The sequence below is a fragment of the Sinohyriopsis cumingii genome, chromosome 2 (assembly GCF_028554795.1).
Source record: "Sinohyriopsis cumingii isolate HCF-2022 chromosome 2, ASM2855479v2, whole genome shotgun sequence".
Taxonomy (NCBI): Eukaryota; Metazoa; Mollusca; class Bivalvia; order Unionida; family Unionidae; genus Sinohyriopsis; species Sinohyriopsis cumingii.
In genome coordinates this window covers 102,860,285-102,875,027 of record NC_142962.1, presented here as the reverse complement: position 1 = coordinate 102,875,027, position 14,743 = coordinate 102,860,285, and the positions used below count along the sequence as shown (strand labels likewise).

The window sequence follows — 14,743 nt, the reverse complement described above, 5'->3', positions numbered from 1 at the left end:
CGAATCTAGGTCCACTCTCCTATTTTGTGCGGACTGCTCCATAACATAACGCCAAACACGTGAGAGTCACATCTGAGTTGAATAGTACTGATATGAATTTTCCTTCCATGTGAAAGCTGCTATTTTTCGTGTACTATGGGTAATTGTCATTTTCGAGAGGTTCGTCGAATCGCATTGGCTTACAGCGGCCGTTGACATTTGTAATCTTAATCAGGGTGTTTCAGCGCAGTGACACAAATCGATGTCCTTTCGGGACCAGCACATAAGTTGTATTCTAAAGAGGGTTTTCTTGGGTCAAAATCAAAACCCTATATGATAATTCATTTTTTTTTCGGGGGGGGGGGGGGGTCCGTGGGAGTGGGAGCTAGGTGCTGTATGTCAGTTATAGATCTATTAGTACTAATATTAGTACCCTTCTTCGTACCTCGTTGACAGGGTACTAACATGAGCATATACGTGTTAATGGAGCAAGCCTTTTAGCCTGATAATAACACTTTAAACATATTCCTTTCTTGTAATCTAATAAATTGAGTAGTCCTCTTATTTAATACCGGAAGTATCGAAAATCATTGTAGAAATAGTTGTAAAATCTCGTTTACTTTTTTTAGCCGATATTTTCGTTTAGATCGTCTGCCATGTTATTTTAAATGATGATTACTTCCGTTCTCAGCCTCGTTTGTTTGTGTGCCATATAAGGACATTGACGCCTTATTTGGAAATGTAAACAAATCGTAGTAAAAATTTGACGCCGTTTGGGTCAGAAATTCTTCGCATTAAAAGTAAATACGGTTTATCGGCAACTTTGAAATTCCACCAAGAAGCGATTATTCGCTACTTGATTGATAATAATATAGCGTAGAATATCCAAAATATGGTCTTGCAAGCCTTTCGTAGAAAAGGGGTGACGGCGAGAGTCTCGCGTTATCTGTCATGGCGGACAGGATGAGGTTAGAGTAACCATGCCAATTTATTTTATCGTGTAAGGGCTTAATAAATTCAAAATAAGCCAAACTTCTTTCACAACATGATTATACTTATTTAGTTGATTTCTACACTTTTTGTTTTTCTGACTTTAGTGATGATTTTTTTTTTTTGCTCCATTACATGATATGGGATCAGTTCGTAGCCTCAACCACAACAAATTAAGTTGAGGCTACGACATCGTAGCTATAGATCTATATGTACTGTGTGTGCTATACTGGTAGTGTGCTATAAGATTGTGTGTTTTGGTTGTGGTCGGGGGTCGTTTAGGAGGGGTAGGTATGTTGAATTTCTCTCTTATTTATTTGGGGATGGCAATTTCTTTTCTGTGTGGAAGGTTTTCTGGAGCGGTTATTTTCATTGTTTGGGGTTTGCAGTTGTTTCTCTGTTTTTCTGTTTGTCCCCTCAGTGGCCGCTACTTTCCTCGCTATGTACTGTTACCTTGTTGCTATTTTTCTTTTCTTCTGATGTTCTTATACTTCGTTTCCGTTATTTCTACTGCTCATGATCTTGTTTATATTTGCTGCTACTGCTTTGTTCTTTGTCCAGCTGTGATGTTCTTGCTTTTCTTTAATTGCGGTTGCTATTCTTCATGTTCCTGATGCTCTTTTGGTGTGTCTTTTTCTTTCCCTGTGCTATCTTTGTCTTCTATTTGTGCCTGATCTTTATCGTCACTCTTGCTGCCCCTTCTGGTTCCTGGTTCGTGAGTCTCGGTTGCCATATTACCCCTTACTTGACTGATCATTTGGTTAAAGGACTTTTGAAGCTTATTTGTTTTGTTATGTGTATTTGATTTAATTTATATTTGATTTGATTTATTGTTTGATTGTTAGTTTTAATTTTTTTTTCATTACATCTATAGTAATGTATTTTTTGTTTACTGGAATTTGAAATTTTCCAGAAATTAGTTTGACCCTTACTTTTTTTTTTTAATAAACACCTAATAATAATAGAACTTTGTATCTTTATGCTGACCTAGTTCCTGACATTGATACAGAATCAGTATGGGTTCTTGTAAACAACAACTTTTTATATTTATTCTTAATGTGTGATTTATAGGGTGGAATCGAGGCCATACTGGAAATACGTGACACATATTATGTATCAATTAGGGTCTCCCAGTGGACTGACCCACATCCGGGCATCTGTTGTGCGCATAGGTCAAGTTTTATCATGTTTAGAGAATTCATCTCAGTTTGGGCGTTTTACCTTCGACACTGAAAGGTGTTTTGTTGTGACTAGTTGAGTTACATTTAAATTTTTCTTCCAATTATTTGGATTCTAAAAGATTAATTCTTTTATCTGGAACATTTAAGTGCTCATTCAGAATTCTTAGACAAAGACATTTACTGAAATTTTATTTGGAATTCTAACACCGGAATATTATTGTTTGAGGATCAATAAAGAACGGTTGACACGTCGATACTATAATGGCTATAGCATACGTCATCGCCTTTCATTTTGAATTTTCGTCGGGACTCGAACTCAAATTCATTAGAACATTTTATTACTAGGACTTTTTATTTTTATTTTTCGGATTATTCTTGGATTATTTTTGGATTCGATTCTTAAAACCGTAAGTTCTTTCTCCATTTTTACCTTGTTTTTCTAGGGAAATAAATTATTTGTTAAATTTTACAAAGCTTGTTGTCTTCACTCTTTTCTTGTTTATGAGAGCCTAAACACGTAACAGCTTTTATCCCTGATTTTGCATAATTAACTAAGGTTTTTTCATTTGTTCTCTCAACTTTCTTTATCTGTATTCGTGTTTTGTGCCTTTATGAGCACCGTCACCGGCTTGAAGTTTTACTTGGCAGTCCAAGAGTAAGTGCTCGGCAGTTCCTTTATAAACAATGGGTAAATACTGTAAACACGCTTTATTCTTGCTGAGAGTTGTTGTTGTAGGGTTTAATGCCATTTTCAGCACAATAATAATAATAATAATAATAATAAAAATAAGGACTTTGTATAGCGCCTAATCTTTAGAAGCTCTAAGCGCACTACAACATTAGACAACACCTAAAACATAAAACACATATATAATGATATAATTAAAAAAACAACAACGAATTTAGAAAACATCAAACATGCTGAAAATATTTCAGGTACGAAACATTATTAGGTCTTTAAGTTTGTTCTTGCAGTGGAAATATGTGAGTTGTAAGAGCACCTTTGAACGAAATCACTGTGTTTTTGTGTCTAAGTTCAGTGGGCAATTCGTTCGACGTTGCTGGGCCCTGGTATGCAAAATAAATTTGTCCATATGACTTCGTTTTCATAGTTGGAATAATGAGTGTACGACTGTCTTGCTGGTGTGTACACATGGGGGAGGTCGGATAGTTATGTTGGACTGGAGTCCATCAGTGAAACGTAGCACAGAGAACAAATTTTGTGTTTGATTCTGGATCGAATAGATAGACGGTGTAGGGTACAGAGCAGAGGGGAGGTATGCTCTGATCGTGGTACTCTAAGGATGATCAGAGCAGCTGTGTTTTGATAGGCTATACATAACGGCCAGTATAAATGATGGAGGAAGAACCCGTGAAAACACTGGAAAGAACAGCCGACCCACGAGAAGCTACTGGCAAGCTTTCTCCCTTACCCACACTGGTCGAGCCCGAGACTCGAACCAACGAAGACAGAGGTGAGATGGTAGTGATCCGCAAAAGTGAGCGCCTTAGACCACTCGGCCACTTGGGACCCCCTTGTTGAGAGAAAACCTAAATAATGGGTAAAGACTGTAAACACGTCTTATTCTTGTTGAAAGAATACTTAATAACAGGTAAATACCGTAAACATGCCTTATTCATGTTGATATAGAACATGGTAAATACTGTAAGCACGCATTATTCTTGCTGAGAGAAAATGCAATAGTTCGCCTTCGTTCGTAAAACTCTGTTGTAGATTGTAATTGTTATGCTGACGAATGAGATGCCAGTAAATATATTGCCTTCTCTCCTTGTAGTAAGTAGCTGTCTTAATTAACTTTCACCACATTTGGCTTGCATCTTATTTCAGTCATACTGTAGCTGATAACACTTGATGGGCATATATCAAGGCTTTGGTTGCGTTTGAATACGAGCGAGATTCATATACAAAAGTAAACAAGATCTTACATCTTATTGGCTAAATATTAAACACAGACATACATATGATTGGCTAAACATGGAACACGGGCATGCATCTAATTGGCTAAACATGGATTATAGGCTTAGACAAACCTAACATTGGATAAGTTCGATAATGAGCACACTAAACAGGTGATCTAAAAATACTAGCTTGGAACCAGTTTTGATCAAGCATAGCATGAAGGTCTAGTACGAGTACAATAATGAGGGAGATTAAAGTAAACCAATTAGTTAGCAGCTTGAAGATCAAATACGAGTGCAACTATGAGCGAGATCAAAGCATACTGGAATTGCATACGATTGAGGTGGTCAACACTTTAGCAACTCTGTCTCGGATCAAATTATTATTAAACTTGATAAGGCTTATATCATCAATATATTCAAGTGAGATTTATTATCAGTGATAGCTATTAAGGGGTGTTGTTGCATCGAAATGGCCGACCTTCTAGCCACTCGAGAGACTTTATTTCTGAGCTGGTTTTAATCAACAAATATAGATATACTAATATCGTTAAGATTTTTGATGAGTGCCTGGCTGAATTTTTCAGCTCTGTAGGACGAGTTTTATGAAAATTAATAAATAAGATTATAAGATCACATTAGAGAATTACTATGAGCGGGATCCATGGATACTATTTGCGTGAACTTGGATTTGATTGGCTGAATTTGTCAACACGCTAGTAACTATCCTGTTGCTCATATTTTGATGCTTCTTATTTTATTACGATTCAGACACTTTTTATATGAGCAATATACGCATATTTTGGAGACAATCTTGCATCAGACTGACTGAAATTCTTTCCACTCCTACCGAATTTATGTCGGATTTTGCTCCAGCTTTGACATGAAAGCTTTTGTGACCATTGTCTTGGGCAGGTACGAATGCTGCTTTCATATTAGAACAACGAGAGTGCTAACGAGTTTACCTTGCAGTGAACTAAAGGATTGCTTGTGAAAATAACGATGACTTGTATCAATCTTTAATAAACACTTTATGTAACCTGGCGAACTGGTTTACCTGTTATTATAAGAACTGAAGACAAATGGACTTAAATACTAAATTCACAACTATTTATGAAACCATACACGAAATACGCGAACATTAATGACAATGGAAATGATGTTGTAGAATGTTTGCTGCTAAGGTAAGCTGTATTTCGATTTGGGGCTATGCAATGTAATCAATAAGGCAAGCAAATTTATTTAATTTGTAACTTAAACAAAACTTGACGAATGGATTAATAATTGAAATATAGTCGAATGACGTAGCTCATGGTTTAAGTAATAACGGTCATGCACATCTTCTGCAAAGAGGTACAAAATTAGAGAAATAAGAGAGGGGGATCGGGGAAGGAGATATTTAATTTACGCCTATTGTGAAGGCAGCATGCGTATGGAAGGGAAATCATGCTAATTCAGAACAGAACAGAACAAAACAGATATGTCTTAATTCTAATGAGTAACGCAAAGGAATATTTTAAGCGCAGGCCACATAGTTAAGCGGAATGTACGTTTCTGCTGCCATGTTTGTTGGACTGTTCTTTGCTCTATATTTACCATGACTACTCATGTGCCATGCTAGAAAATAACTCTAAAGAGCCGACAGAAAGATAGGTCCTGACGTGCGTGAACTGCTTACAACAAATCCCTAGGTAAAGTTCAATTCAGAATGTCATACATAGATACATGTTCCGATATCGCAGTACTGCCTACGTATTATACACAGGTTAAACAAGGAAGTAGTTTTGAATATCGACGTGTACAAATGGCGGCTTCTTTGGGCTGGGGAGCGAGGCCAATCAAGCCGCAAGATAGGGATCTAATATGTCCAATCTGTCTGGACCAACTTACAATTCCTAGATCACTGTCTTGTTTACATTCTTTCTGCACAAAGTGTCTGAGTTCTCACATATCCAAGACAGAGACAAAGGTAAGCGGGATACACACGTTTAAATGTCCGGTATGTTGGTCCGTTATACGCCCACAATTTGGTGATACTCCGTTAACAACATGGGCTGACCAGTTCCCAGTTGATGTCGTTCTAGCTTCTATGTTGCCAGGAGATAAATCAATCACTGATAAAACGTGTGAACCATGTTCTGTCCAGGGAAAACAACTCAAAGCGAAATATTTCTGTGTTGTCTGTAAAGAGTGCCGTTGTCAAACCTGTTACGAGCATCACAAAAGTTCTAAATTGTTAAAGGGTCACCAGATTCTCACACTGGAAGAAGTCCTTAGTGATCCTGCTAGGGCCGTCACAATAGCTGACACTCTGACCTGTACAACGCATGGAGATAAAGAGTATGAATTCTTTTGTTCAGATCATGGTAAAGTCTTGTGTGCGACCTGTCTTGAGGAAGGACATAAGGGTTGTACAAACTGTAGAGAAATTAATCTACATGCAAAGGAAGTTATCAAGGAACAAAGACCAGATAAATTATTAAATAAAATGAAGGAACTTGAAAAATATCTTATGGAAGTCTCCAAAAGGAAACGTCAGAATATGCTTGACTTTGAAGCTAACATAAAGAAGCAGTTAAACGAAATATCCACACTGAGACAAAAGATAAATTCCATAATCGACGATCTTGAAAGACGTGTCAGTGAGGAAGGAAAAAAAGTGAGCGAGCAGCAATCGACGAGGAGATTAGAGGAAGACGAAAATATTCAATCTGTTGTATCAGCAGTCAAGAATTCATGCAAACAATTGGAGGCGATGTCAAAGTATGGCTCAGAAACGCAGGTGTGTGTAGTCTTGCACAAACTGGAGGATCAGCTTCTGGCCTATCAGTCAAAAACAACTGATTGCTCAGAGACATTGAAGATTAACATTGATATCAATATTCCTGACTGCATACGCGAGAGCAGCATGCTGTCTGTAACTGATTTATCATGTACAGTGTTGACAAATCGCCAGATAATTCCTTTACCTTATGACTTCACCCAATTCCGTGCGGTTGAGAAGGCAACTAAACAAAGACATATACGCGATAATGATACAGACGACAAACACATTCACAGAAAGGACAGAGAAAGAGTTTCAGGCAGAGGAAGGAAAGGTAGAGATATCGTTAAGGTTGAGGAGTTCAAAGTGCAGCGTCCTAGCAATGGCATGCCGCCCATGTACGCAGCAATAGACTGTTTACCTGATGACAAAATTGTTTTCTTGGATATGGCTAACTCCCGATGTTGTTTGTATGGTTCTAGTCACCAATACCTCTCAGAATACAAGTTGTCCTCTGATCCTAGACGAATGGCTGTTGTTGCAAAAAATGAAATTGCTATCAGTCTCCCTGACCAAATGAAGATCCAATTCTTGCTAATTGGCGATACCATCACATCGAAACGAAATCTTTCAACCACTAGATGGTGCACAGCGATCGCCTTTCTTAGTAATAAAGAATTAGTTTTCACCGGGTTTGAAAAGGACAGATATCACTGGGGAATTATGACAATTGAAGGTCAAGAAAAGTCTTGCTTCTATATTCCTGGACAGAGCATGACACCGGCTACAGGTGGTACAAATGTGATTCTCAATTCATCGAATACTCGTGTGTGCATTTCATGCTATCTTAATAACGCTGTATATTGTTTTGGCTTGGATGGGATCAAGCATTTTGAATATAGGAGCGACAGCCTCAAAGGACCGGCTGATATGGCAATAGATATGGAACAAAACGTATTTATTGTGGGATTTGATTCTTGCAACATCCATCAGCTGTCGCAAAGTGGATCAGTACTGAAGGTAATCACAGATGGGATACCTCAGTTTCCAGTGTCAATTTGCCTCAAAACTTCTGGGGAGCAGCTTCTCCTTACAAGTGTCGATGATGTTAATTGGGACACGTGCTTCGTATATCAACTAAAATAAGGGACACTTTGAAATAACTCATTGTCATACTAAACTGTACATAATGGAACACAAATTTCATTAAATTAGCGGTTACCTTTTCGAAACCAATGTTCTTGCCATGAACATTTAAAACATAAGGAAAGGATGTGTTCTATATTAGGTGTTTATATTAAAGTATCTTTGATCTTAACTGCCGAAAAAGAAAATTAATTGTACAAGGCCACGTTGCTTTAATATAAATTTTCGTATGAACCATAATGGTTGTTTAACAATTTTATGTTGTATTGTGGTTGACGGTATTGTTTGTGGACATTGTCGGCATCCTCTTAGCATGATAAAGAAATTCTCAGAAACGGATTAGTAATTGAAAAGTGAAAATAGTTTTAATTAAAAATTTATTTTAGCATTCTCATGCTGAAATGTGCATCCGATTAGGATAAATGTCTAATTAGAATTTGCAATCGAAAGCTTAGAACAGGATTTAATACGTTTTAAAAAAAGACATGTCTTGTGTATCATTTATTTCTTTTCTCGGAGCTGCTGATTCTTTGAAAGTGTATCTTCATGTTTATATGTCTGTAATAAACAAGAATGGATGAGCAGATTAAATACAGCCGAGGTATGTGAAAATTCGACAAAAAGGCGCGAGTCTTTTGGTTTTATTGCTGATAGTTGTATTCCATGTTATAGGAAGGTTACTCCTGTTAGTATATGATAACTGAATATGCAAGTTCATGGGAACCCTGATCTACACATTCAATTATATATATATATATATATATATATATATATATATATATATATATATATATATATATATATATATATATATATATATATATATATATATATTATTTTGAGAAAAGCTACTGGAAATAGTTTAATACAAGGTTAGCATTATTATCAATGACAGCAGCAGTAATTTCATGCGATATGTCTGTGCAGTTAATATCCTTATTTATAGATTTAAATGTTGTTGTTGTTGTTGTTCTAGGGTTTAACGCCATTTTTCAGCACAAGATAGGCTATACATGGCGGCCAGTATAATTGGTGGAGGAAGAACCCTGGAAAACCCAGGGAAGAACCACCGACCCACGAGAAGCTACTGGCAGGCTTTCCCACGTACCTACGCTAGCCGAGCCTTGGACTCGAACCAGATTTAAATGTAATTTGCACTGATGGATGACTGATAAATCAAATAAAGTAACATGCTTTTACACACTTGTATGAACCATTAACACATGCTTTTACACACTTGTATGAACCATTAACACATGCTTTTACACACTTGTATGAATAGAGATATGCAGCCAATATCTTTTAAATACGTGCTTAATGTTTCATAAATCTATTTTCAATGTTTCGTAAAAAAATTATATACGTATTTCAAGAAGTCTTAAGATCAGTAATTACTAAATAGGATTACTTTTCTTTTTCGGAATACAAGACGAAGCAAATTATTTACGTTATTTTATTGTCAACTACGATTGCATAACTATTGAATATGTGTGTAGTTTATTTTCTGGTTGTAGATAATTCACAGACGTCCTAAAGAGCGTATTCATTTATATTCTGTATTTATGCACTCGGATAATCCATACCAATTTCAGATGTCATAAGTCCTCCAATTCCTAATGTTATCAGCCGTCAATGTTACTAAACTCAATTATCTATTTCTCCAAACGAATTATTTTTCAGACTTTTTAGACATGACTCCTGATAATCGAAACTTCATTTAGCATGCAGCTCGATTTAAAGATAAATACTCAGTTTCTTGTATTTATTTAAAATTTACCAATTTAATTGACCTTATATACAACGTAAGGCATCAAAGTTCAAACAAGATCCGTGCCCTGCCTTTATTCTGATTTAATTTGTGGAATATCAATATTTTCGGGATTTATGTTTGAGTTCGGTTATCGTCCACTGAAATTGTAAAGATACAATACTAGATCCCCTAAAAAAAATTGTCAATGATAATTTAACCCAATAAACCATATGTGAAATCTTGTCATCCTCCTTACAAGAAGAAATAATTTTTGTGAACATTTAAAATATCTGAATGCTTTCAAAACAAATTTGATTTTTAATCACTATTTTTTTTTCTTCAAAATTTTGTCCCCTTTACAAACTTGTTTTCAGTAGATTAAGTTAGTAATCGTTGGATGTAAAATTGGTTAAATACTCAATGCTTATTAAATAATGAGGAGATCGTGGTTTGGATTTCTCTTGTTTGTATCAGTTATAATGAAGATCACCTGCTGACGATGTTGCACCTGCGTGTTTCAAATGGCACCGTTCTCAAGTTTCGAATGTGGTCAAAAGCTATGTCCGTATCTTATTCTCAGCGGTTGTCGTAAAAATCCATGATGTAGACTAATTGTCGGAATCAAGAATTATGAAAGTAAAAGTCTTGCATTCATTACATTTAATTAAAATATTTATCCTAATATAGCCTTTACTATAGTTGAGTTGTATCGTATGACATTCAGATTGCAGAAGATATAATTTAAAGTCGAAATCATGACTTTTGCAATAAAGAGATGTATTGTACAAACATTTCCAGTTTTCATGACTTGATGGTCGTACCTAATTCTCTATTTTCTATCCTGGTGATTGAGAGCCTTGATTAGGCACATTACATCTGAGTTTGATTACAACGTAAACAAAATCACTAGGGATCATGAAAAATGCTGCGTAGAAGTGCTAGAATGAAGGCTGATAGATGGTGGGTGTATGGGGGTGGGGGTGTTTGGCGGAGAGATTTATATGCGAGGTATAAATGCCGAAACACGATCCAGTTTACCCTATTATCACCATAGAGTAATTTGGACTTTGTATTAATCGATCTGTTTCATTTTCTGATCATGACAGTAAAGATCTTCTCTATGTGGTTTTCTAGAATCAATAAGAGCATCATGCCGATATTTCACAAACAGATTCTTAATCAATTTACTATCCCTTCCACCGCTTCCCAGTAAGCAATCAACATTCATTGGATATTTTGACCAGTTCCTACCTTAACTATTTTTTTCAAAGAATTTTGAATCAAACATTTTAAAATATATATCATCTTGCTTTTGAAGGTCTCGTCTTTTATCCGGACGGGTGCTTAACCATCTTTGGTATTTGTGTTTAAGATTTGATTTCTTATTACGTATAAGTGATGGGTTCTGCCGACGTGGTGTTAGATGCCAACATTGATGGTGATTTTGTTCCACTTGTCAATGAATATTAAATGCGTCGGAGTGGTGTTCTCGTATACACTGAAATTTAATCTTGTTAAAGGGCAAATTAATGTCGACAGTTGGGGACACCCTCACGTAAAAACCCAGATCGAAGCCATCTTGGCGTTATAGCATAAACACGTGATAACGAACAATCGTTGACTTCAAAGCCAAGTGTAAAAAGATTCTGAGATTGTTTCTACCACAACAAAGTGACAAAATTCTCCGCCAAGCATATCGAGCCAGCATTAGCAAGACTGGCGAATGAAAGTCCAAAACTGGTATTTAATAAAAACGAATTAGTCCGTGTAACAGTTTTCAGGCTGAAGCAAGAACCATTTACTGCACAAAACGATCTAGGGCGTAATATGTGCAGCTCTAGGTAAACTGGAGGCATGCAAACAATCGCCGTAGAGATAAATATTCCTGGGACTCATATTTCTCACGATTGCGTGGTAGTTGTGCCAATGGAGAAAAATAATTACAAGTGCGTGTGCATTATCTTGCACACGAACGTGATGAGTCTGGACGAGCTCAGCATGTCGAGCAATGATAACACAGGACTATATTATTAATATAAGAACTATGATCCTCGTTCAATCTTACAGACGTGAAAAAAGAATCAGCAAGATAAACAGCAGCAAGATGAAATCACCAGGAAAACCGCCCTTCTCATAAAATACAAACTCACGTGTCTGGTTGTATATGCTACTTCCGGAATCGCACCTCCAGCCACGGTTGATATGGGTGTGGCGGCAATCACGACTGCGGCAACTATTATAGGTACACCAATTGATATTGTTGATGGAGCCATATTAATAGTAACCGGCATGACTGGTGGCGATGATGAATTAAACTCATCACGGCTGCATTCGTCAATGCATGTCTTTTCAGAACGCTTTCACGTCGCACAAATCGGTTTTAATGCAGTTAACACACTCTAACATATTACTATTGAAAATAGAATAATTCGTATGGCTGAGTTCGATAAATGTTAGTAGAAATGGAAAATCATCGACGATTCCGAGCAAAGATACGGGACCGGAACATTAAAGTCTCCGATTTACAGTCAGTGAAAATCGAGTAAATGTTTTCTGTTATACACAATAGTATGTCAATAGCTGTTTTGTTGATTACTTATCTAGGTCACTATCTTCTACCCCACATGACGTTCGTCTTGTAGGAGCAGCTGTGGGTAACATGAACGCATGGGTGTGTGCACGTGATATGGGGATAAAGTTATGGGGTAGAAAGCTTTGATCCAGATCAGATTTTTATCATGCTAATAGGATTCATGGGATCAATATTCTTATATACTCGTCGAGATATGTAGTTTTTTTAAAAAAAAATATCTTCTCTTTAATCAGTCCTGTAACACTATTCAGATTAAAGTTGTTCCACATCCAGTGTCATTTAGGATGTCATAGCTTTTTGCATTTCAACTGAATCCGTGCAAACTAGATATAAACATCCCCTTTTTACTCTAAATGTAAACTCTGGTTACATTCTTGCAAAATATCCATCAACATATTTCCATGATTACTATCTAAAAGCATTCCTCCACCAGTCTCCTTAGAGCACTGAAATACGAATAGGTTTTCATTTTATGCCGTTTTAGTTGTCCTTATTACCGATAAGTCCTTGCACTCTTTCTTGGCTAACCATAGTGCAAGGTTTGTCATATTCATTGTAGGCTGAGACTTGTACTCTCATCTACCTCTTTTATATTCGACGGTACAGGTCTATCCGTGTACATACGACTATTGGTGGCAAGGTAATGCAAGCAGGCGCTTAAATATTCCAGGACTGGGCCAACTTCAAAGGGATGTTGGAACTCGCGTCAGCAGCAATAATAGCGGTAGAGAACTCTATGATTTCCACGAGTTCGAGCGTCTTTTTGTAACAACTCGGGACCAATTAATTATTGTCGCATGTTTTCGCTTCATTCAATGAACTGAACGTTTCGGCTACGTTAGATTAGGTATTCTGCCTGCATCAAGAGCTAGTTTCCACACAAGTAAATGAGAAGAAGATAATCTCTCAGCTCGAAGGTTTCCAATTTGATTCCCTCTTTGAGTCGGGGCATAGCTTGAATTTGTCTATTTTTTCTTCTTTTCTGAAACATATGATACGTAGCTACTAGGCTTTTGTTTGAATATTAAAAACTCGTCTGAAAACAATCACTGGATTAAATCCGTCATCTTGATACTGTTCTGCAGTAGAATGTGCCATATTTCTAACAAAATGTTAATAATTGGTATCCACATGGGGGGGGGGGGGAGAGCCATGTCACATTCACCAACATTCCTCCCAAATCACGCTATTGGTGGCCATGACGGCAGAGTTTGTCTTGATTATAGGTTTCAGCACATGTGACACACACTATATATATATATATGTTTTTCTGTTCCAATGATAAGGCAACAAGGGATAGTGCAAGTGTGCAGCAACATTGCATTTGATTCGTCCTTCGTATAGGAGAATGTATCCGACGTCGAAATGTCTGTAAGAATAATTACACACTCAATTGTACGCACCAGTCTGCTTGACTTGTTAGCCAAGAGATTCATCTACAACGTGAATTTAGCATTGGTCGGTCGTCCAAACGAAATATCGCTAGGATCCAAAGTATATATGTCTATGTCATCGTAGTGTTCGACAATGCCTCACAATTATCTGTGACGTTTTTAATGATGGATGTTATTAGTGCTAAAACATTTTCATCACACGACACCTTTGAGCTTCCAAAACTATGAATTTATTAGCATTTTCTTCTACATTGGTTTTCCACGGTTAACCAAGAACATGGATTTTCCTGTTCCCTGTGAGGATAACAAGTTTCACATTCGTGCGGAAGACGCCTATACATTTTGTATCTCTGAGTCTTCTGAATCCCGTCCATTTGGTTCAGATATGACCTGTCTTCTTCTCTTCGCCGTTTTCGGCATTATATATCCATTTGTTTTGCGTCTCTGATTAGCAAAGCATCCAAAACAAAACCCTTGCTGAATACATGCGACTTACTTATTGGTAAGTTTAGGTCGGTACGGTAGCTAGAGTGTTCTCGGCCATCCAATTCTTTGGGTCACAAATCGACAAACTTTGGCGATGGTTGATGCTTCCATTAAATAGTCTATACTACCGTCCGTGTTCCATAAATAACTGTCGTAATTGTCCACAAAAACACTGTAGAATTTCGCCCTAGGACCAATTATACTTTAGCATTTCATCTTGAAAAACGAAATGAGTTAGAAGAGTAAATCTGGTAAAATGTATTAAAAGCTTCTAGCTGCTGTGCTCGTACAGTGTGTCGTAGTATCTTGCATCGGGCAAACTGGGTAGGACGACGTGTTGCTTTTCCACGCTGTTGAACAAAAAAGTGAAAACCGTGAGACATTTGAGTTATTCCAACGTTTTGGGTACTTTACTTAAATGGATACGCTACTTTATTCATATAATCTTTAAACTGTATTATTCATATTGTGATCATATACGATTTTATTTGTTCTGTTGTTGGTGACTTGTGGCTATTTGGTTCCTTTTCTGCGATATGT

The 14,743-nt window shown here is 36.9% G+C and overlaps 1 protein-coding gene across 1 annotated transcript; it reads left to right on the top strand.

Annotated features, from left to right (window-relative positions):
* The first annotated feature begins 5,827 nt into the window (after window positions 1-5,827).
* Window positions 5,828-10,519, top strand: LOC149805507 (uncharacterized). The gene has a single exon (XM_089950107.1). It carries the CDS (start codon window positions 5,875-5,877, stop codon window positions 7,978-7,980), a length of 2,106 nt encoding a protein of 701 aa, XP_089806233.1. The 5' UTR covers window positions 5,828-5,874; the 3' UTR covers window positions 7,981-10,519.
* The last annotated feature ends 4,224 nt before the right edge of the window (window positions 10,520-14,743 follow it).